Genomic DNA, 22,642 nt, shown 5'->3' on the forward strand with positions numbered 1-22,642 from the left:
CTCTTGTAGACCATAAATGCTCTTGATTACTCTTCTCCACAAAGATTCCTTTTCCACTGAGCATCTCCACCACCATTTCCCAAGAAGCGCCTTGTTCGTCAAGCAGATATTCCCCAACCCCAGTCCTGCCCTATCATTTGGTTTACAAACTTGATCCCACCCAACGACATGGCAATGCGTCTCCCCATCGGCTCTGTCCCACAAGAAATCCCTCATCAATTTTTCCATCCTTTTCGCCACCCTAATTGGCACTTTGAAGAGAGACATGTAATAGGCCGGCATCACACTCAACATAAGTCGACCTCCCCTTGAGAGAAAAGACTTCTTCCAACTTGATAATTTCTTGGACATTTTGGATACCACGGGTTCCCAAAAGTCAACAATCTTAGGATCGCCTCCCAAAGGAGCCCCGAGATACTTGATCGGCCAATTCTCTCTTTTGCACCCAATTGCTAATGCCAAACCAGCAACTTCCACTTCCAAAACATTTAATCCCAAACCACGCTTTTATCCAAATTGATTTTCAATCCCAATTTAAGACTGAAGGAGTTGAGAATTTCCACCAGGGCCATTAGATGCCTTTTAGACTAGACAAAAAACAATTTATCATCTGCGAATTGGATATGTGAAATTTCAATTATCTCTCCCTACTTCCAATCCTCTTATTTCATTCACTGTCTTGGCCCTATCGACCAACCGCCCCAATCCATCGATCACTAAGTTAAAGAGGAAAGGGGATACCTTGTCGAATGCCCTAAACCCTAAACCCCGAACATTAATAAAATCCACAAACATCTACATTTGCTATTTAGAGAATTAAAGACACTCAGATACTTCCAAATCAGACCATTTTGAGGGTCACAGTTGCCTAAAATGATTGGGAGATTATGTCTTAATCAAACTCCATTGGTATCTTTTGTACTTGAGACACGTTATCAAAAGAGAGTTAATTCTTAGGTTGAGTGAGGTATGCCAAACAAAAGTTATTACAGACGAGTATCTATAAGCTGATAACCTAAGAGTTTCGGTTGAGAGGAGATCAGCTGAAGTGAATGCTACATTGAAGTGGAAACCAAAGTCTTCTATGTGGAGCCCCTTCCACCATTCAAAGAAGAAAGAAAGAGAAGAATTTAGCATTTGAACTTTTATAAAAAAAATCTTGTATACTCGTGCATTTATTTCCTGTATTTATTTATTTTTATTTTATTGTCCTGGCCGAATAGCGTACACACACTGCTCACTAAAATGAATCACCTGATTAAATAAGTTGTCTCTGCATTTATTCATCACAAAAGTTACTTTCTTATTCAATCAAGATTGAGAAACTTAATTTTGGTTATTAAGGTAACCAAAATATTTTGGAGAATCATTTAAAATAATATAGAGAGTTCATTCAAACCCCCCAGTAAACTGGCCTAACCAATGCTGACATTTACAATCAATATACCAGTGAATATGATTGGACAAAAAAGTTAATAAATGAGTGATAAGGATGGCATGATATAATTTCAGTACTTCAAAAGTTGGTTCAGATGAAACTCTCAATAACTGGATAAAAAATCACATTGAACGAACAAACAAAACTAAAAGACAACCTGGTAAATAAATTCCCCAAGTCTCAACCAATGAGAATAGGTGGAAAATAAAATTCTTGGACCACCATCAGAGCAATTTAACTCATGAATAAATTAACTCAAGAAATCATTTATACAGATATATGCCACAAAAACCTTGTTTTGTGTAACAACCCATGGTTTAAGTAGAAGGAAAAACAAAATGATTTAAGTAGAAAAGAACATATTTCAATAGTAAACTGACAACACCAATTTGATAAGAATGTAAAAGTCGTATTCACTATGTAGTTTAAACAAAATAATTGCATAGTTATGGTCTTCTTCACAAAACAATTGCTAAAGAAACCAATTCCAGTAGCAAACAATCAAACATTTGATATCATGTATATGAGCACTGAATTACCTAGGCTGTCGAGAACATTTTTTGTGTAGACTTGGAATGCATTGTCGATGCCACGAAAAAGGCAACTCAGCTCCCCTGACCTCATTGGAACTTTAAGAGCAAAGAATTGATCAACCGTCTGTGAAGGAAATATAGAATTGGTTTCAACTTGAGTTGTCCATACATTTCTTGAAAGAATAAATGTGTCAACAACTAGAACTACAGGATATATCCTACTTTCTTTCTGATAATTAACACACAAATAAGGACACTATTCAATACTTTCTAAAATTGATGAGGGCCAGAAAGAGTCAATAAATGACTTGGAAGACTAGGTCTAATTGTCTTTGGATTGACAAAGAAAAAAGGAATGACTCACACTAATATTAATTAAGTCATTTACGTAAAAGTAAACATCATTCAATAAAGAGAAAAGTGGAAAAGGGATCCCATGAACATCTGTCGATAATTTTGGTTTATTTTAAATTAGATATTAAATAGGTTTTTGGTAGAATTAAATTTGGTAAGATATGATTTGTTTGGATTATTTTCTATATTTCTCTCATGTTTAGATGAGCCTTTGTACTACAATTTAATAAGAAAATTTAATCATAAAAATTAGGGCTTCTCTCACTGTTCTATCGTTACTTTATGGTATCAAGAGCCAACCCAACAGGGCTGTGATGGTGAGCTCTGGCTCAGGACCGACGGGCGGTGGAGGTCCAAGCGGTGGCAGCAGCATTTCCAGCAGTTCAGGAGCTGCTGTTTCAGATGGAATCTCTCAATCTCCTTCAAATCTTGCCCTAGCCGATAATTCCCTTCAAATTACAATTCATAAACTCAATGGCAAAAATTATTTTGAATGGCCTCAATCTGTGCGCCTTGTGATCGATAGCAAAGGGAAATTAGGCTATTTAAATGGTGAAATACAGCCACCGGCATCCACCATTCCCAACTATAAACAATGGAGATCGGAGAACTCTTTGGTCACTGCATGGCTAATTAACTCCATGGATCCTTTCATTGGCAAACCATTTATGTGTCTTCCTACCGCTCGTGATGTTTGGGAGGCCGTCTGTGATACATACTCCGACATGGAAAATTATTCACAGTTATATGAATTGACTACTCACATGTGGCATATACACCAAAGCAATTGTCATCTCACCACATGTTATAATCAGATGATGTTGATTTGGCAAGAGTTAGATTTCCTTGATGCTGAAGAGTGGAAGAGTGTTAAAGATAGTGCTCATTTTAAAAAAAGAGTTGAAAGAAATCGGATGTTTGTCTTCCTCGCAGGTTTAAACAAGGATCTCAATGAAGTTCGATGTCGCATCCTTGGAAGAAAATCTCTCCCCAGCATTCATGAGGCCTTTTCTGAAATTCGGCGCGAGGAAGCACATCGCCATGTGATGCTGCCGCAATTGGATGACTTGAGGGTAGAAAATGATGGTTCGGCCCTTGTCGGTAAAGGCAGTGGCTCGAATGTTGACCGCAATGGAGGTAAACCAAAAATATGGTGTGAGAAGTGTAACAAGCCGTGGCATACAGTGGAAACTTGTTGGGAATTCATAGTAGACCTGCTCATCTTAAGAAGAAATCTGGAGGCTCCAATAGGACTGGTCGTGCTCTTCAAAACAAGTAGTGAGGACTCCGAGCAACAATCTTCTCTTTCAGAATTGGTTGCTTTCACTAAGGATCAACTCAAGCGCCTGTCGAAAATGTTCAAATCTCGCCTAGGAAGTTCCAATCCCTCTTGCTCTATTGCCCAAACAGGTATATCTCCCTTAGCAAATGTTGCTAATTCAATGTCTAAGACCTCTTGGATATTTAAAGGGTACACATAGATCCAGAATGGGCATGTTCAATTACATACAGAAGATCAACATCGGGATATTTCACTTTTTTATGGGGGAATCTAGTAACTTGGAGAAGCAAGAAACAAAGCATTGTAGCTAGAAGTAGTGCAGAGGCTGAGTTCAAATCTATGGCTCAAGGTGTGTGCGAGGTTCTTTGGCTAAAAAAAGTTATGGATTATTTGAAAAGAATAGTAAAACTTCCAATGAAGTTATGCCGTGACAATAAGGCTTCTATCAACATTGTTCATAATCCCGTTTTGCATGAAAGAACCAAGCAGATTGAAATCGACAAGCATTTCATAAAAGAGAAGCTTGAAGAACGAGTGATTTACACTCCATTTGTTACAACCACGTTACAAGTAGCAGATGTCTTCACCAAAAGGCTCTCAAGACAACTCTTTGAAGACCAAGTCAGCAAGTTGGGCATGATTGATATGTTCGCACCAACTTGAGGGGCAGTGTCGATAAGTTTGGTTTACTTTAAATAAGATATTAGATAGGATTTGGTAAGATATGATTTATCTCTAATTTTGTTGGGATTATTTTATGTAGTTCTCTTATTTAGTTGAGCCTTTGTACTACAATTTAATTAAGACAATTTCATGGCAAAAAATTAGGATTTCTCTCACTGTTCTATCGTTACTTTAACATCCATAAAAGTGACTTCTGCACCATCAATCCCATAGGTTTATGACTGAAAGTAATAATTAACTGTCCGTGAAGACCAAAAAGCCAACACTATAAAAGAGACGATAGCAATGAAGCTTCTCTCTAATACTTGACTACTTGTATTTTTTGAGCAACAATTATAATGATTCGTCAAGCTTTCCAAAATACAAAACCAAAAAGACAAAATGAAGATTGTGTTTCATTCATTTCTCTCAGACCACATACAGGTAGACTTGCATTTAGATAGCCAATTGAAAAGCATTAGAAGTCAAATTCTTTTCCTTATCGAATAGCCTTGCAGTTTCTATAACATTCAGGTAAGTCCAACAGAAGGTATCCAACAAACACTATGCAGTAATGCTAGTTGCAAGCACCTTTTTTGTCAGAGAATAATTTCAGGTGACTTCTTACTGAATAGCGGAACATAATTTGACTCCAATGATTCCAAACATTGGGAGAAAAATGCTATTGCTGGAAGGAAAAACACTGGAGAAAACTTTTGCCATGAGGATACCCATCTTTTGCATATTTTACCGAGAATATACAATATTTAACTTGTACGATGAAACTCACATCTCCCTCACATATCTCCACAATGGAATGATATTGTCTACTTTGGGTCTAAACCCTCGTGGATTTGTTTTTGGGCTTTACCCAAAAGGTCTAATATCAATGGAAATATTCTTTCATCTTATTAACTCATGATCTTCCTCATATATTTTCAATATGAAACTTTGTTTGAATTTCCAACAATTTTCCCCTCAAACGAAGGACCACCGTTGTTCTCATAGTCCGGGTCTCCCTTCAAGTCAATCCATCCACCCTCGAGGCCAATGTTGGAAGCGCACGTCTTACATGAAATATTTGGAGTACCAGCTACCTCAATTTCATCACTGATTTACAGGGAGCTCTCACCTCCTTCGTTTAAATATCCAAAGATTCCTCCCACATGGCTCGATCTCGATCATGGATCTGATACCACTTGTTGTACACTAGAAGTCACATTTCTCCATAATGATATGATATTATCCATTTTGGGCATAAACCCTCATGGATTTGCTTTTGAACTTTACACAAAAGACCTCACATTTCTCCATAATGATATGATATTGTTCATTTTGGGCATAAACCCTCATGGATTTGCTTTTGAACTTTACACAAAAGACCTCATGCTAATGGAGATATCCTTCTGTTGATTGAAAATTTTATTCAATAATTTAGGGGATTGATCAATTAAATCCCATTATATAAGGGTTATGGATTTTTTCCTTTTCTCATATTGATTGTACGCTATTTCCTTTTATGTTTCTTTCTCCTCTTTAAAAAAAAGGAGTATTCAATGGATAGAATAAAAAAATAGATAACATATTTTCTCTCATTTTCATTGCTTACATGGTATCACTAGGGTTCGATCATGAATTTGAAAGCCGCCATGGAAGGCTCTGCCTCCATTACCAGTGGGGCCTCTTCCACCACCAACAGCAGCAGCTCCTCCATCAAGGAGACTTCATCTCCCACTGTTTCTCTCCATGACCAATCCCTACATATTACAATCCATTAATTGAATGGAACCAATTAACTCGAATGGTTACACTCTGTTTGTTTGGTAATAACTTAGTCACTTGATAGGTGACAAAAAACCACCGCGTCTCAATGACCCACATTATAGTTCGTGGCGTTAAGAAAATTCAATGGTAATAAACTCCACAGATCCAACAACGGGAAAGCCATTTCTTTTCTTACTAACAGCCAAAGATGTTTGGAATCCATCCGGGAGATCTATTCTGATCTTGACAACCATTCTCAGATGTATGCACTAACCACCAAGATGTGGAAGATGCAACAAGGACCTCGATCTGTCACCGCTTGCTATAATGATTTATTAGTGGTCAGACAAGAACTCAATGTTTTTGAAGAAGAAAATTGGGACAGCCCAAGTGATGCGGTCCGTTACCAACAAAAGATTGAATGCACTAGGGTTTTTTTGTTTTCCTGGCTGGCTTAAATCCTGACCTGGATGATGTACGTGGGTGTCTCCTAGGTCGCACGCCACTGCCTCGCCTCCATGAAGTGTTCTATGAGGTTCTCCGTGAAACCACTGGCTGACAGCACGTTCCCTGGCGACTCGTCTGCCACTGCGCACAACTTTGACAGTGATACAGGTGGACATTGGCCAGCCCTTTGGCGTGAAATTTGTCTCCGGCCAAGTCATAACCTTGATTTGTGTTGGAAGATTCATGGGAAGCCGCCGAACTAGAAGAGAAATGGGCGAGATGTGAAGTCTGGTGGCGATTCACATACTACTCGTGATACAAGCCCAGTGCAAGTGCAAGTGCAAGTGCAGATGCCCATGCTCTCCAAACTAGTGGATCTGGTCCAAACGTACAGTTAGAGCTTCTGAATAATATGTTCAATTCATTGGGCCCTAATGATTTCTCTTGTTCTATTGCCCAGTCAGGTTTAAATATTTTGCTGCCTTCTCTTGCACCGATTCTAGCAGCTACTGGATATTAGATTCTAGTGCGACCGATCATATGACCCTTCACGATTTATCTCAACATATTCTCCATGTGCAGGCCATAAAAAAGTTAGAATTGCGAATGGTTCTTTTGCTTCCGTCGCGGGAAAAGGGATTATTCCTGTTTCCCAGTCCTTGACTCTGAATAATGATTTGCATGTTCCTTCTTTGTCTTATAATTTGTTATCCATAAATAAAATCACGAAGGATTTTAATTGTAAGGCTACCTTTCATTCTTCTCATTGTCAATTTCAGGATTAACCTCGGGGAAGATGATTGGGACGGCTAAAGAGGACAATGATCTTTATCTGTTGCATTATGGATCCGACTTGGACAGGCAAGCTAGGACAACCTGCTTCAGCTCTATTTCTGTTTTTGGTGCTCGTGATATTTTTCTTTGGCATTACATATTAGGCCATGTTAATTTTACTTATTTAAAGACTTTGTTTCCCCAGTTATTTTTTAATAAAATTCCTTCTGATTTTCAATGTGAATTTTGTCAATTTTTTAAGCATCGTTGTGTTGTCTTCCCATCCCGACCTTACAAACCGTCCCAAACCTTCACTTTAATCCACAACGATGTCTGGGTCCTGCGAGAGTACCCACTATCTCTAGCGAACGGTGGTTCATCTCATTTATTGATGACAATACTCGTCTTACTTGGGTGTTTTTGTTAAAAGAAGAAAGTGATGTTGCCACTATTTTCACTAACTTCTCTCAAATGATTCAAAATCAATTTCTTTTCACAGATCCATTAAATTTTTTTGCAGTGACAATGGGAAAGAATACTTTGTTAATGTGTTGCGGAATTTTTTTGCTGACAAAAGGATTATTCACCAAAGTTCTTGCACTCACACTCCTCAGCAAAATGGGGTGGCTGAGGAAAAAAATAAACATCTTCTTAAAATTGTTCGGGCTTTATTATTTACTACTAAAGTCCCTAACTATCATTGGGGAGATGCACTTCCGACTGCCACTTTTTTAATTAATCGGATTCCAACTCGTATTTTGAATTTTCAGACACCTCTAAAGTGTTTCACTGCGTACTTTCCCAAGTCCAGACTTATGATGGATATTCCTTTAAAAATCTTTGGGAGTCTGACCTTTGTTCATGATACCGATCCGTCACGTTCCAAATTGGAACCCCGTGCATGGAAATGTATCTTTGCAGGGTACCCCAACAATCAGAAAGGGTATAAATGCTTCGACCCTCTCCAAAAAATATTTTGTGTCCATGGATGTTACCTTTTTCGAAGGATCCTCCTATTACACGGATTCCCATCTTTTGGGGGATCACCATGATCAAGATGGGAACCACCCACACACCTCTGATTTTTCAATTGAACTTGATGTTGTGCCAACCCCACAAATCACGAATGAAACAAAAATAGCTGCAAAAAGGTCCAAAGGCCTTGTCTACTCAAAGCAGCACATGACAAAAAACGAGAAGACCGTCTCCAAAAGCATGACCAAACATCTACTCAGAGGTTGAATAAAGAAATTCAAGATAAGACCCCCAATGATCCAACTTCACCAGGTAATCTTGATATCTATAAGTCAAAACCAATTGATGATCTTGATCTTCCTATTGCCCTTAGAAAATATGTCAGGTCATGTATAAAACATCCTTTTATCCAATTTTGTATCATATAAAAATTTATCTCCGTCATATTTTGCTTTTATTTCCCACATGTCGAGTGTAGTCATTCCTAACAATGCTCACGAAGCTCTAAAAGTTACCGAGTGTTGTTAATATTCTAAACCCAATTACCAATCGAAACTCCCTAGAGTTCTCCTATGGTTAATACCAACAAACAGAAAGCATCACAAAGGCTTAAAATCTATCATCTCAAACCACCCCATAAAGATGGCCTCAATACTTTTTTCATTCGCCATTGCAGCATACAGGAAAAAAATTCAAAAGAACATGTGGTACAACATAATTTCATCATTAAGAATTAATCTTTGAAATAAAAATTGATCCTAACCACCAATCAGAAAATAAACATGGCAGAGAAATAAGAGCATGATAGCATGCGAACCTCCTCGACAATCCTGTAGACTTCAACAATTGAACTTCCATGCCTTTGCTGAGTCGAGACTGGGGTCCAATGCTGGAATAGAGAAATAAACATTAGTTTTCAAACAGAACCAAAGTTTCAGAACTATGATAGTCAGTCTGAATAAAAACAAAATTACAATTAAAAATAGCAAAACATTCCAATCATTCAGTAAACTGATAATTGAGAAAAAAAACTGAGCGCTCCAGCAGATCGATGTGTCCACAAGCAACATTGGCTTTTTTTTTTTTGGAAGGAAACTAGATATTATTAATAAATAAAGTTTTACAATACAAGTGGATGAGTAATCCGCAGTAGGAAAATTATCACAACTTAAAAAGTACTAGCCTACTAACTTCATGCTCATACATAATTCCAATCCCTAATTAAATCAGAAATAGACAGATGTTGAAAGTCTTTAATATTTATTGTCCAACTCGCAACCCTGAACTTGATCTTCTCCCAGACTTCCTCTGCTGTCTCCGTATCCTCTTGAAATATTCTTTTATTTCTCTCCATCCATATAGACCAAAGCGTACAGTGTATGACAACGTGCCAGAAGTTCAAAAATTTTCTGCTTGGAACTCCTCCCGGCTCCATGTTGATCATATCGGCCGCCTTCCTCGGAAGTACCCATTGAAAACCCAACTCACGCAAAACTTTTGTCCAAATATCTTTTGAGAAAGAGCAATGCACCAACAAGTGATCCTGATTTTCTTCTTACTTCTTACATAAAGTGCACCAATGAGAACATAACATACATAGAGGCCACCTTCTTTGAATCTAATCACAAGTGGGTAGTTTTCCCAGAGCCACAATCCACGCGAAAACCTATACTTTATGAGGGATCGGTACTTTCCAGATTTTTTCGAAGTAAGGAAAATAAGAGAAAGCTGAGAAAGGAAAGAAAGAATTATAAAAGGATAGAACAGTAAACTGACCCGAATGGTCTCCCAACCAGACTCTAAAATCACCACTCCCCTCTTTAATCTAACCGAGTCTAGAACCCCTAAAAGGTTAGTGAACTCACCCACTTCGACCTCATTTAATTGTCTTCTAAAACGGATATCCCAATGAAAGGTATGATTGAGTCCACTAGAATGCGATACCAAAAAGTTATTGATTGGTTTATTAGTAGTGGAGCAAATCCTAAAAATAGAAGGAAAACGCTCTCTAAACGACTCCCCCCTTCCAAACATCTTCCCAAAACCGAATGACATTACTCTCTCTTAACAACGCCCCAACCAATAGAAGAAAAGTCGGGTAGAAGAAAAGTCGGGTAAGACCGAGAGATAAATTTCCACGGGCTTCTAAATGTTGTGTTCCTTGAAAACCCCGCATCCCACCCATTATCTTGGAGACCATAAATGCTTGTTATAACTTTTTTCCACAACGGCTCTCTTTCCACCGACCCTCTCCACCATCATTTCCCCAACAATGTTCTATTTCTTAAACAAATATTCCCCACACCCAATCCGCCTCTGTCCTTCGATTTAGTAACCTGTTTCCAATCCACAACATGACAATGCGTGTTCCCGTCTGCCCCATCCCACAAAAAATCCCTCATCAACTTTTCCATCAACTTCTTCACCCTTCTTGGCACTCTAAATAGAGACATGAAATAAGATGGCAAAGCGCTCAACACTGACTGTATCAAAACTAACCGTCCCCCCTTGAAAGGAAGGCTTTTTTCCATGAAGCTAATTTTCTTGCCATTTTTGGTAAGACCGGTTCCCAAAAGATAAATTTTGTCGGATTACCTCCCAATGGAACCCCGAGGTACTTTATTGGCCAAATATCTTTTTTACATCCAATGTCCTGTGCCAAAGCATCAACTTCATCTTCCGGAAAATTAATTCCCAACACAACATTTTTTTCCAAATTTATTTTCAATCCCGATTGATTCCCGAAGCAGTTAAGTATATCCACTAATGCAATGACATGCCTCTTCGACTGAACCAAAAACAAAGTGTCATCCGCAAACTGAATGTGCGAGATCTCCAATTTCCCCCTCCCTATTTCGAGTCCTTTTATTTCGTTTAATCCCCTAGCCTTATCTACCAATCTTCCCAAAACATCAACTACTAAATTAAAAAGGAAAAGGGATAATGGATCCTCCTGTCGAAGTCCTCGCTCCCCCTTGAATTTTCCACTCGGCCTTCCATTAATGAAAATCGAAAAAGACACACTCGAAACACATCCCATAATCCACCTCCTCCATCTTTCCCCAAACCCTTTCATATGCAAGACATAATCCAGAAATCGCCAATCGACATTGTCATATGCTTTTTCCAAATCTACTTTAAGGATCCAGCCTTTCTTTTGTTTCCTTCAGTAGTCCTCAACCACCTCATTCGCAATTAGGCAACAATCCAGAGTCTGTCTCCCCTTAATAAAGGCACACTGGTTCTCCTTGACAGTTCTATCCAATACTTTCTTAAGTCTACTAGTCAACACTTTGGCCAATATCTTGTACAAACTCGTCGTCAAACTAATCGGTCTGAAATCCTTTACCTTAATTGCCTTGTGTTTCTTTGGGATTAGACAAATATATGTTTCGTTTGTAATGCCATTAACCACCCCTCCCTCAATAAATTCATCAAACACTTTCATCAGGTCTGCTTTAACCGTATCCCAATTATGCTGAAAGAAAGCCGATGTAAATTCATCCGGCCCTGGCGCTTTATCACCATCACAATCAAACACCGCTTTTCTAATCTCTTCCTCTGAAAAAGCAATCTCCAACTCCTCCGCCTCCACCAAATTTAAAGGACACCATTCCACTCCATCGAACCCACCTACCCCAACCCCGTCCGATTTTCTGTACAGATTCCTATAAAAATTGATTATATGCTCCTCAATCTGTCTCTCCTCCATAATCATAGTCCCGTCCTCCACCTGCAGTTTTTCTATCGTTGCTTTGTTCCTTCTGTTTGTCAAGAGGGAATGAAAGAATCTCGAATTCTGGTCCCCCTTCCTTTAACCATTTAATTTTCGATCTCTGTTTTTCCATTCGAAATCTTGAGAGTGACAATGTTTCCAATTCGCACCTTACCGTTCTTCTTTCCTCATGTAAAGCTTCCGACCACCCTCCTTCCGACTCTAACACATCCAGCCTCTTTATCATTGAAGTCAATTCCTTGTACCTAACACCCACATCTCCAAAAACCTCTCGACTCCATTTTGAAGCCTCCACTTTAATTCCTTTCAGTTTGATCATAAACTTATACCCTTCCCACCCCTGACCACCCACATTATTCCACCACATCCCAACCAATTCTTTAAATTTATGGTGCGAAAGCCAAGCATTCTCGAATCTAAACGGAGAAGGACCCCACAACAACTTAGCGGTGTCAAGTATCACTGGACAATGGTCAGAAGTAATTCTGGGTAGCACTGTCTGTCTAAAATTGGGAAACAAATCCCTCCAACCCCCGGAGAATAGATATCTGTCTAGTCGACAACAAATCGGATCACCCCTTAAATTTGACCATGTATACTTAGCATTCAAAAGTGGAGGGTCATGAAGTTCCAAATCCTGTATCAATCTGTTAAAACACAACATGCTCGTAGTAATGGAATTGCTATTCAGTTTTTCTCCTGCATTTCTGACCACGTTGAAGTCTCCCCTCCCAGGCACCAATTTGCACCACAAATAGAGCTCAATCCCGCTAGTTCATCCCATAACATTTCTCTTTCTCTTGGTTTCACTGGTCCATAGATGGCAGAAAACCACCACTTGATCTCCTCACTCTCACAAATCTCAACGGACACCGAATAATTCCCTATCAAATTGTTGCTCACCACCACCACCCTCGGATCCCACATAACGAGTATCCCCCCGAACTCCCAACCGAAGGCAAATAAACCCAATCCACAAATCTGGATTTCCACAAACTGGACACAAATATTTTATCAACCAATTCTTGCTTAGTTTCAAAAATAACCACTAAATCCGGAGCTTCCTTACGAATGACAGTACGAACAAGCTCCCTCCTTTTTGTCGCCCCTCCTCCCCTTATATTCCAAGAGCATATTTTCACAACAAAGATAAGGAGCCCTTCGAGGTTGAGCCTCTCTCATAATTGATTCCCCACTTCAACCTGCTTAATTCTCTTCTTAAAATTCCGGTTGACTTCTTCACCTCATCCCAACAATTTCCATCTGTATCCATTCCCCCACTTTGATCAACAGTACAAGAATTTTTATCCATGATAGCGTGTTTGGAAATCTCTCTCTCGTTACCCGGCGAATCAGCTACCTTCACTGCCACCCCTCCTATGAAACCACTAGACAACCCCAACACTGTGAAGGACGAAGGTAATATAGAATGGAGAGAAAAAGAATGATTAAGAAAAGATGAATGATTACCGGTTAGTACCTTTCCCACATTAGGTTCCTCGTTAACTCGTGTAATTGGCTCAATGATAGGCGTAGTCTCCTTCGACGGTGAGAACAGCCCCTTCAAAACCGCATCATCCTCTACAATATTAATTGATTCCTCTGATGGGAAGGAAACTTGACTATCCGAATCTGAAACATCAAGCTCATTCTGCAATAAATCGTCGCTGGAATCATCAAATTCTGATTCTACATTGTCTTCTAATTCATGAATCCCCAACCCTCGCCCATCTTCACTACCAAGGAATTCTTCATCAACTTTTACATCGTCGAGTATTCCCTCAGTATCCTTGGGTCTTCTGCTATAAACCTTCCCATAAGTAGGCACCCTTAAGCACTTGTCTCTACAGCCCCCTGAATCGTTTTTGTCCACGGCCTCCTCTTCACTCATAGAATGGATCGGTGACTGATTGAATTGCTGTACATCTTTTGGTACCACTTCCCCATTATCTTCGATACTTTTCCTCCCAAGTTTGTACCCGTTGTCTCATTAATTGTTGCAAGTCGTTGCTTTTGTTCACTTACCAAAGGAGTCCCTTGCGTGCAATGCATAGTTATTCCAGTGTCATCGTCATTACCAGTTTTTTCCTTAAGTTTCTGTGCAAATTTCTTTCCTGCAGTAGCACAATTTGTTTGCGCCTCATTCCTCATCATCTGTCTTTGAATATTTGTGTTTCCCCAACCCGCCACTGTTTTCTTGCCATTCACCAGTACTTGAGCATAAGTTTGACGCTCGTACTGCTCATAAGCTTTTGAGTCAAAGGAGTCTACCCGAATTCTGATATCTAAGCTCCCTTCTCCCATCTGGATCTTCATCCTGTTATTAATGAATCCTCCGGCAGTGCCCTTCACCTTTATCTTGGCTGCTTCTAGGTCACAAAATTGCAATGTATTCTTGCTCATGTCCAACAAGCCCCCGCATTGATTCCCAATAACTGAGAAAGTGTCCCTCGACCATAAATTCCACGGTAACCCATATATACTAAGCCAATTGTTACAGCATCTGTCTACCGAATCTGTAGTGTTAATATCCGGCCTCCATTCGTCGAAAATCAAAGACACCCCCCCGTCGAAGAATCCTCTTTTGAGCTTTAAAAAATATGAATATTCATCTGCATTTGATGGCCACCAAACTGCTTTGTTTGCTTGAAATGGCAATAATTCAACTACTTTGTTTGAAGGTTTTCCAAGGACTATTCGAATCAAATCCCAAGCAATATTCGCCCTATTTTTTGTAACAATGAGTGCCTCATGCCACTTCAAGTCTATTTTTTCCCTGTCAATGCCTTCCTTATCTGCCAGTGGTCCTTGATTAGCATTCCTTCGTACTGTTCTATCTTCATGTTCCTTTGTAATTCTTCTATAGGTGTTGTGTTCATGTTGAACAAAAGGCTGATGGTCCCTTCTTGAATAGCTCCCTGACAGCAACCTTCCCAAAGCCTCCGAAATACTCTTCCATCCCATTGATTTGAAACCGCTCGGCACTATTGTAATTTGCTTTCGGCCCCTCGAGTCGAATTTGTTCACTTCAACAAAGCTTCCACGTTTGTTGTTAATTCTCTGTGCTGTGAATAACGCCTTCTTTCCCCTATATCGATGAAAATCCACGCTTGAATAGGTATTGTTGATGAAATCCTTGAGTCTAGAACTTAACCATCTTGCCTCCTCACGATCAAAATCCATCATGTAGTTGGATCTCCTAGTTCTTTCAGCCCACCAAACAGAGCTGCCCCCATTCCCCAGCCTCAATGTAAACACCTTATGTTCAAGCTTTATCACCTCATCCCTTGCTGCCAGCCCAGAGACCAAGTTCCGTCTGTTTGATGCATACATTGTTTCTAAGACAGCAAAAACCCCGTCGAAGGTAAAGTACAAGAAATCGAAGGCTCTGACAAAATTTCCGGCGATGTCGATGATATTCTGTGACGATGCTAATGAAGCTGACAAAATAAGAAGAAAAGGCTTCCAGCAAAGGAAACGAGCATGGGCCGAAGCATTCTCAGCAAGAACAAAACGCGAAACTGAATGAAAATGGAAAAGAATGAGTGTCGACGACGGCCGACGGCCGGCGCCGGTGACTGAGGTAAATGACGATCGACAAAACTCAGTATGTGGAGGAGATGATTGAACCTAGGAAGAAACCGGTTGCTCGAATGATGAAAGGGGGAAGGAGCATTTTCAAATATTTCTCTCTCTAGGGTTTTTAAAAATCCTAACTTATTTAGGTTAGCCAAGCTACATTGGCTTTGGGTCTAGTATGACACATCAATTGTTCTCACTAGGCTAATGGACATTGTTCTAGCGACTAGCCGCCGCCTAGAAAAAGTTCTAGTCGGCAAGGCCATCTAGGCTGTTCTAGGCGGCCCTAGGAGGTTAGGGCCTTTATTTTTATTTATTTTTTGTTTTTTAAGAAAAAAATTGGTCTTTTAATTTAAAATAAAAATACAATCAAAAAATGAAAGATAATTTTTTTATAGGTCCTAAACCAAAGTGCAATAAAAAATGTGATTTGTTGACTTGTCCTAACACATCAAACGTGAGGTTAGCCAGGAATTCGACATTCAGAAGCCCTTGGAAATTTGGTTGGGACGGTGCTAAAAGAGGGTAATATCATTCGTTTTTGGGAAGACAATTTTTTTTTTTTTTTTGGGAGGGAGGGGGGTTTTCAATCGCTTGAAGAACGATTTCCATCTTTGTTTCGGACATGCACCTCAATTAATAAACCGATCTGTAACTTTATATATATGGTCTTTAGTGGAGTCAATTCTATCTTTCAATGGGACGTGCGTTTTAGAAGAGATTTAAATGAGGTCGAACTAGGTGAGTTCGCTGATCTTTTAGGGGTCTTAGACACGGTTAGGTTAGAGTTGGGCTCGGGGGATTTAAGAGTTTGGTTGGGAGACTCTTCAGGTCTGTTTTCTATTCGATCTTTTTACGATTCTTTCTTTCCAACTTCTACCTTTCCTTCATTCCCTTATTATGATAATATCTGGAAAGTACTTATCCCACAAAATGTTCAAGTTTTCTCGTGGATTGTGGCTTTGGAGAAACTCCCCACTTGTGACTCGGTGCAAAGAAGGTGGCATGTCTGTGTGTTATGCCCGCAATGGTGCACTTTATGTCAGAAGCAAGAAGAAAATCAGGATCATTTATTGGTGCATTGCTCTTTTTCTAGAGGTATTTGGACAAAAGTGTTGCAAGAGTTGGGATTTGATTGGGCTTTTCCGAGAAGGGCACAAGACATGTTCGTTATGGAACCGGGACGTCCAACCGACAGAAGATTTAACAGGTTCTGGTACTTGGTAATACAATACACTTTTTGGTCAATTTGGCTGGAGAGAAATAACAGAATACTCGCAGACTTGTCGGAGACCGTTGATGACGTCTGGGAGAAGATCAAATCAGATTTGTGAGTTGGACGACTAAGCTGACAGAGTTTAATCATTTATCTATTTCAGACTTGGTTAGGGATTGGAAATTTTTATGGCCATGACGATAGTGTGGTAGTGTTTTCTCGATTGCAATAGCGCTCTTTTTGCGGATTACTCATCCGCTACTATTGTAAAATTGTTATTTTAATAATAAAGTTTAGTTTCCTATCAAAAAAAAAAATTCATGACAATAATTTTTCCAGGTGAAAAAATTTGAACCTCAAAAGACACTAGCGCTCTTGAAAAAACATCAATATCATTGACACAATTCATTCTCTAAGCAACATTCCTGAGAAAAGGTATCAACTTGACAATATATTTTTTATTGTTGAGTGATTTTACCAACCAAGACTAGGAAAAGAATGAACATAGATATATCTCATAGAAAACAATTAACTCTTTATATAAATATAGTCTGAATTATTCTATTTTTTTTTATCAATTCCTTTGTTACTTGATTTATTATTGTGCTCGCAACAATTGAGCACCTTATCTTCCAATGCTTCAACCCTCACATCAAACTGTGTGGTTGCCATCTTCCAGGCTGGACCAATCGTTGCAACCACAATTATAAATCAAGTAACAAAAAATTGATAAACCAAAAAATAGAGTAATTCAGATTACATTCATATAATGAGATAAATTTTCTCACAGATCTATCTTTTATGCACTTTCCATAGCCTTGGCAAGTAAAACCAGCCAACAAAGAAAATAACATAATGCTTGACCATCTCAAGCACCCCCCCCCCTCCATAAAGCCCAGGTCCGTAACAGTCAAACATTAATGTATGTTATTACCTCCTGCTGAAAAGCTCGCTCGACCCAATTTAAAATTCTCGCAAGCTGTGAATTAACCCAGCGCAGTACCAGTGTGCCAGATATGGTCTCAATCTGAATAAAAAAGTGAAATATAGTAAATCTCATCTCCAAAGGCTCTTTAGTCGAGAGAAAATTATAAAATAACAGAAGCCGATAAAGTTGGTTGCTTTATGCCTTGTCTAATTCAGAGAGGCGCAATCACTAACAATTTAGCTTGGTTTCTCAAGGAATTTACCTAAACCCTACTAACAATATACACAAGTCAAATGATTAATTTATAAATAAAAAGTTATCCTGGTCCAACACTTATGCAGTTAAATTAGTTCACTGAATGATAAAATTATTATCCAATGTTCGGTACTTGATTCATCCCATCACAAAGGCAAAGCAATAATTCCTAATCCTGCCATCTACTAGAACCAAAGTTTTAAGCAGAATATTTACTTCAGCTAGTGCTAGTCCATACACTTTCTTATACACCTACAGATAGCTAGCCAAGTCACAATTTGAAGTTGGCCTTCAATTCATCTTAAAACTTGTCCAAGGACTCTTGCTTTATTATTATCATGTATCTAGGTAATTGTTTACATTGTTCATTCTCTCTCTTATTCTTACTTTTTTAAGGATTTCTTCACACGAGAATGACAGAGTTCCATTCATATTCTCAGTCATCTGAGGCCAGAATCTAATAGAAAAATTCCTTTAAAATATCAAATATTTGAAAAGCATCTATCTGCATTTTCAGTCGGTCCATCCAATCCCTCCAAATAAAATTCAAAGACTCGACACACTAAGGAGCCAGGAGTGACAAGTTCTGATGTTAAATGGACTGAGTAGATTAGCCTAAAACTAAAAGCCCTGGATTTCTAACAATCCAACAGCATCAATTAACAACATTTAATCTGCATCAATGTTAATTTTACGTCACAACTCTCTACTCTTACCGTCTGTAGAAATTACATCAGCTGTAATGTAGAAAAAGACATACATAGTAAAAACAGTAAACAACTTGTTGAAAACAAACCTCACCTTGTACAAGTTTAGTTTCTTGAGGTAAGTATCTGCATTTCCACCTTCACAGGTAAACTTGATAATTATCATCAAATTTTGCTCAAGACTATCAGCTGCGGGAAGCACAGAAACAGCATCCTCAGTAAGGTGCTCAGCACTATCGAGGAATGGTTTCTGAAGAAATCATTATAGTTAGACGTCCAGACTACTTGAATGTATGACAAATATAAACATTCAAATGAGTTCACCAGTTTGATGCCATAAAGCTTGTGAACTAGAGATGCTGAAACAGCATTAGCATTGCGATGTCGCTGGATTAAGATGGGTGTATAAACGGTTGTATCTTTTTTCAGAAGCTTCTCTGTCTGCTCAGCAAGTAATGCTAAGGGATGTTCATTTGTTGTATCAGAAAATGTTTCAACATCCTGGACAACCTGAAGAACACAAAATCAGATGCAACAAAGAAACTCCTCTCATTTAATTTCAGGGAAAACCAACTATTTTAGCTGTTCATCCAATGAGATTTGAACAACCCCAGCAATAGTGGAAATCAAACACGAAACCTCACTAGCATTGATGAATATCAATGGCAGTGCCACTGAACAAATTTGCACTACGCAGGCAAGGCATCCAATTTTCTTCTCTCAACTATAGTTCTTTACGTTCTCCATGTAATATTGGAAATTGACAGCAAACTGTAGCAATAGGTTCTGGGAAACTATTGTCGTGTGGTGCTAATCAAGGGATAACTAGAGAAGAAGAAGCATTATCAAATTATAAAGCCAAATGTAGAAGCTGCAAATAGAGCTATAAGTCAAAAGTTAGGGAAGTTATCCATAATTGAATCGGTTATGGAATTTACTGAAGATTAAGCAGATAAATCCCAAAATTGTTGCCACACATAGTTTTAATTTGTCGAAGCCATACATATTTATGGTATCCATCAAGGTGGTTTTCATGCAAGACGATGTAGATTATTGGAAACATCAGTTTTCTGTTCAAAAATTAAACTAGGTTAATATACTAAATGTCAAAGAAAAATCAGAAACAAAAATTCTAGTACCAGGCATTATTTCCGCAACATCCTTGACCAAAACTTCCCCATAATAAAAAATAAAGTACAAATATATGTATACAACTTACTCTAGCGAATGCATTTTTTATTGACGAGGTCACGTATAACTCTATCTGCTCTACATCTGTGAGAGGTGCTGACTGTGCTGCCTATAAGAAAGTTGAGAATAGTTCAACACTATAACAAATAACTCAATGACATGCATGAATAAGTGACACTTACTCATTCAAATGTCTCATTTTTTTAATTCACCATTTTTTTACATATAGAGAGATTTGCTTCAATTAAAAGTCTCTCTTTTATCCTACATTTCCACTAAACACACATACAAATTTTCTTGAAGAGATCTTTGTATAATGTTTAAAACTTTGAATTCAATTAGAACAAATAGATGTATTACTATTCAATGACATGGTTATAGAGTCATGCATAAAACTTTGGCATTCTAACATGATGTCAAATGACAAATGCTAAATTATTGGAAAATCCCATGTGCTGAAAATATAGACATTAGGACTCCCCAAATAAAAATAAAATAGGAAATTAACAAACAAATAAGTAGTACCAACTCAGGTTCTTCAAGAAGAAGCCTCCGAACAATCATGGAAACAGCAACTGCATCTTCAAACAATTTTGATCCCTAGAAGAGATCAGAGAAGTGACATGAGTAAATATTTTATCGTCATAATAATACCAAAGAGAATAAGCAAATACAAGAGACAGAAGTTCTCAAATTTCATTGAAATTTATGCAATCGGTAAACAAGTAAGATTCCAGCATGTCACCCTTCGTTATCCAGGTTTCTTTGTAAAACATACACGAGGCAATCATTCCAAATACTGGTGCCCAGATTTAGCTCTCTACAGCCTATGAGGACAATATGTCGTAGTTTCTTAAAAACTCTTTCTTCTTCTTGTAGTTCTATATGTTTTGATTGAAGTAGAGAACTGCCAAGTACAGAACGTGTGTGCTAGTGCATCAATAAATTCGACATTTCCTATATGAATTGTGCTAAATATCTCAAGAATTACTCGGACCTTTCTCATGAAGGAAAAATCAAAAACATCCATGATCTTCCAAACCTTTCACTCCATGATATCCACCCAATTCCAGAGCAAGATCAAAATCCTTAAGACAGATAATGCTAAGGATTACTTCAACTCTGTCCTTGGATCTTATTTTTCCAAACACGGTATCATTCACATAAGTTCTTGTGTGGATACCCCACAACAAAATAGAGTGGCAGAAATGAAAAATAGACACTTACTCGAAGTTGCCCGTGCTATCATGTTCACCAACAATGTCCCTAAGTATTTATGGGGAGAGGCCATTCTTACTGCAACATACCTCATCAATAGGATGCCAAGCCGAGTCTTAAAATTTCAAACCCCCCTGTAAGACACTTCTCAATGTCTATGCTCACATTCAGTCCTTTTCTTCAGATCTACCACTCAAAGTTTTTGGATGTTCTTCTTTTGTTCATATTCACCAACATCATCGCACTAAATTCGATCCAAGATCTCTAAAGTGTATATTTATTGGATACTCATCCAACCAAAAAGGTTACAAGTGCTACTCTCCAATCACTCGAAGAGTATACAACACCATGAATGTAACATTCTTTGAACATCAGCCCTACTTCTCCAAATCCGACTTTCAGGGGGAAAACCGGACCTCAGATCCTTTCCCAGATACCAATGATGTACCAGCCCAACAAATACCCGTTCCTGTGTACCTTCTCGAGCCTGAAATATTTCCAACACCAGCCCAACAGATATCTACTTCTGTGTCTATCCCCAGGCCTGAAATAGTTCCCACCTTGGCTACTCCTACTACTGAAACAACTCCACTTGATTTAAACAACCACAAGTCACACTCACAACTCCGAACTACGTGTCTATAGAAGGAGAAAACCCATCGAGCATATACAGGACATCATTACAACTCAGAACTCTCAATCATCAACACCAGACTCTCCTGCCCATGATGATTATATGATTGATGATTTGGATCATCCAATTGCCCATCGGAAAAGTGTTAGAGGGTGCACTAATCATCCTATTGAGAAGCATGTAGCCTATGGGAAGTTGCTGCCGACATACAGAACATTTATTTCAACCTTTGACAGCATACAAGTGCCTAATTCTGTACAAGAAGCTCTAAGGATTCCAGCATGGAAGAAGGCAGTTGAAGAGGAGTTTCAAGCTTTAGAAATGAACAATACATGGACTCTTGTAGAGCTACCACATGGCAAAAACCCAGTTGGTTGTAAGTGGGTATTCACAGTAAAATACAAGGCAGATGGCAGTGTTGAAAGATTCAAGGCTAGACTTGTGGCCAAAGGTTTCACGCAGTCATATGAGATTGATTAGCAGGAGACATTTGTTTTAGTTGTCAAACTCAACACAGTTCGAGTTTTACTCTATCTTGCAGTGAATCTAGATGGGTATCTTCACCAACTTGATGTAAAAAATGCCTTCCTGAATGGCGAGTTAGAAGAAAGGTTATATGACTATCACTCCAAGAATGGAAACCAAGCCAAACAACAGGTTAGTATGTAAACTTAAGAAGTCCCTGTATGGCCTGAAGCAGTCACCACAAGCTTGGTTTGATAAGTTTGCTAAGGCTGTGATCGCTAATGAGTACCACCACTGTCAGGCAGATCATACAATGTTCGTAAAAAGCAAACCAGGCGGGAAAATTGCCACTCTCATAGTATATGTTGATGATATCATACTGACAGAAGATGATTCAGAGGAAATTATCAGTCTCAAAAATATATTGGCTACGGAGTTTGAAATCAAGGACCTTGGGAACATAAAGTATTTTCTAAGAATGGA

General features: G+C 38.6%; 1 protein-coding gene across 4 annotated transcripts in view; it reads right to left on the reverse strand.

Annotated features, from left to right (window-relative positions):
- LOC140956639 (protein unc-13 homolog) overlaps nt 1-22,642 on the reverse strand; it is a 41,933-nt gene that overhangs the window by 6,802 nt on the left and 12,489 nt on the right. For all 4 annotated transcript variants that reach the window (XM_073413471.1, XM_073413473.1, XM_073413470.1 and 1 more), the window contains exons 12-18: nt 20,368-20,442; nt 19,871-19,951; nt 18,976-19,161; nt 18,746-18,901; nt 17,696-17,788; nt 9,048-9,119; nt 1,978-2,095 (exon numbers count right to left, since the gene is read on the reverse strand). In XM_073413471.1, the coding sequence (XP_073269572.1) occupies nt 1,978-2,095; nt 9,048-9,119; nt 17,696-17,788; nt 18,746-18,901; nt 18,976-19,161; nt 19,871-19,951; nt 20,368-20,442 (781 nt within the window). The remainder of the gene's footprint in view (nt 1-1,977; nt 2,096-9,047; nt 9,120-17,695; nt 17,789-18,745; nt 18,902-18,975; nt 19,162-19,870; nt 19,952-20,367; nt 20,443-22,642) is intronic.

This window comes from Primulina huaijiensis, chromosome 14 (assembly GCF_012295235.1).
Source record: "Primulina huaijiensis isolate GDHJ02 chromosome 14, ASM1229523v2, whole genome shotgun sequence".
Taxonomy (NCBI): domain Eukaryota; kingdom Viridiplantae; phylum Streptophyta; class Magnoliopsida; order Lamiales; family Gesneriaceae; genus Primulina; species Primulina huaijiensis.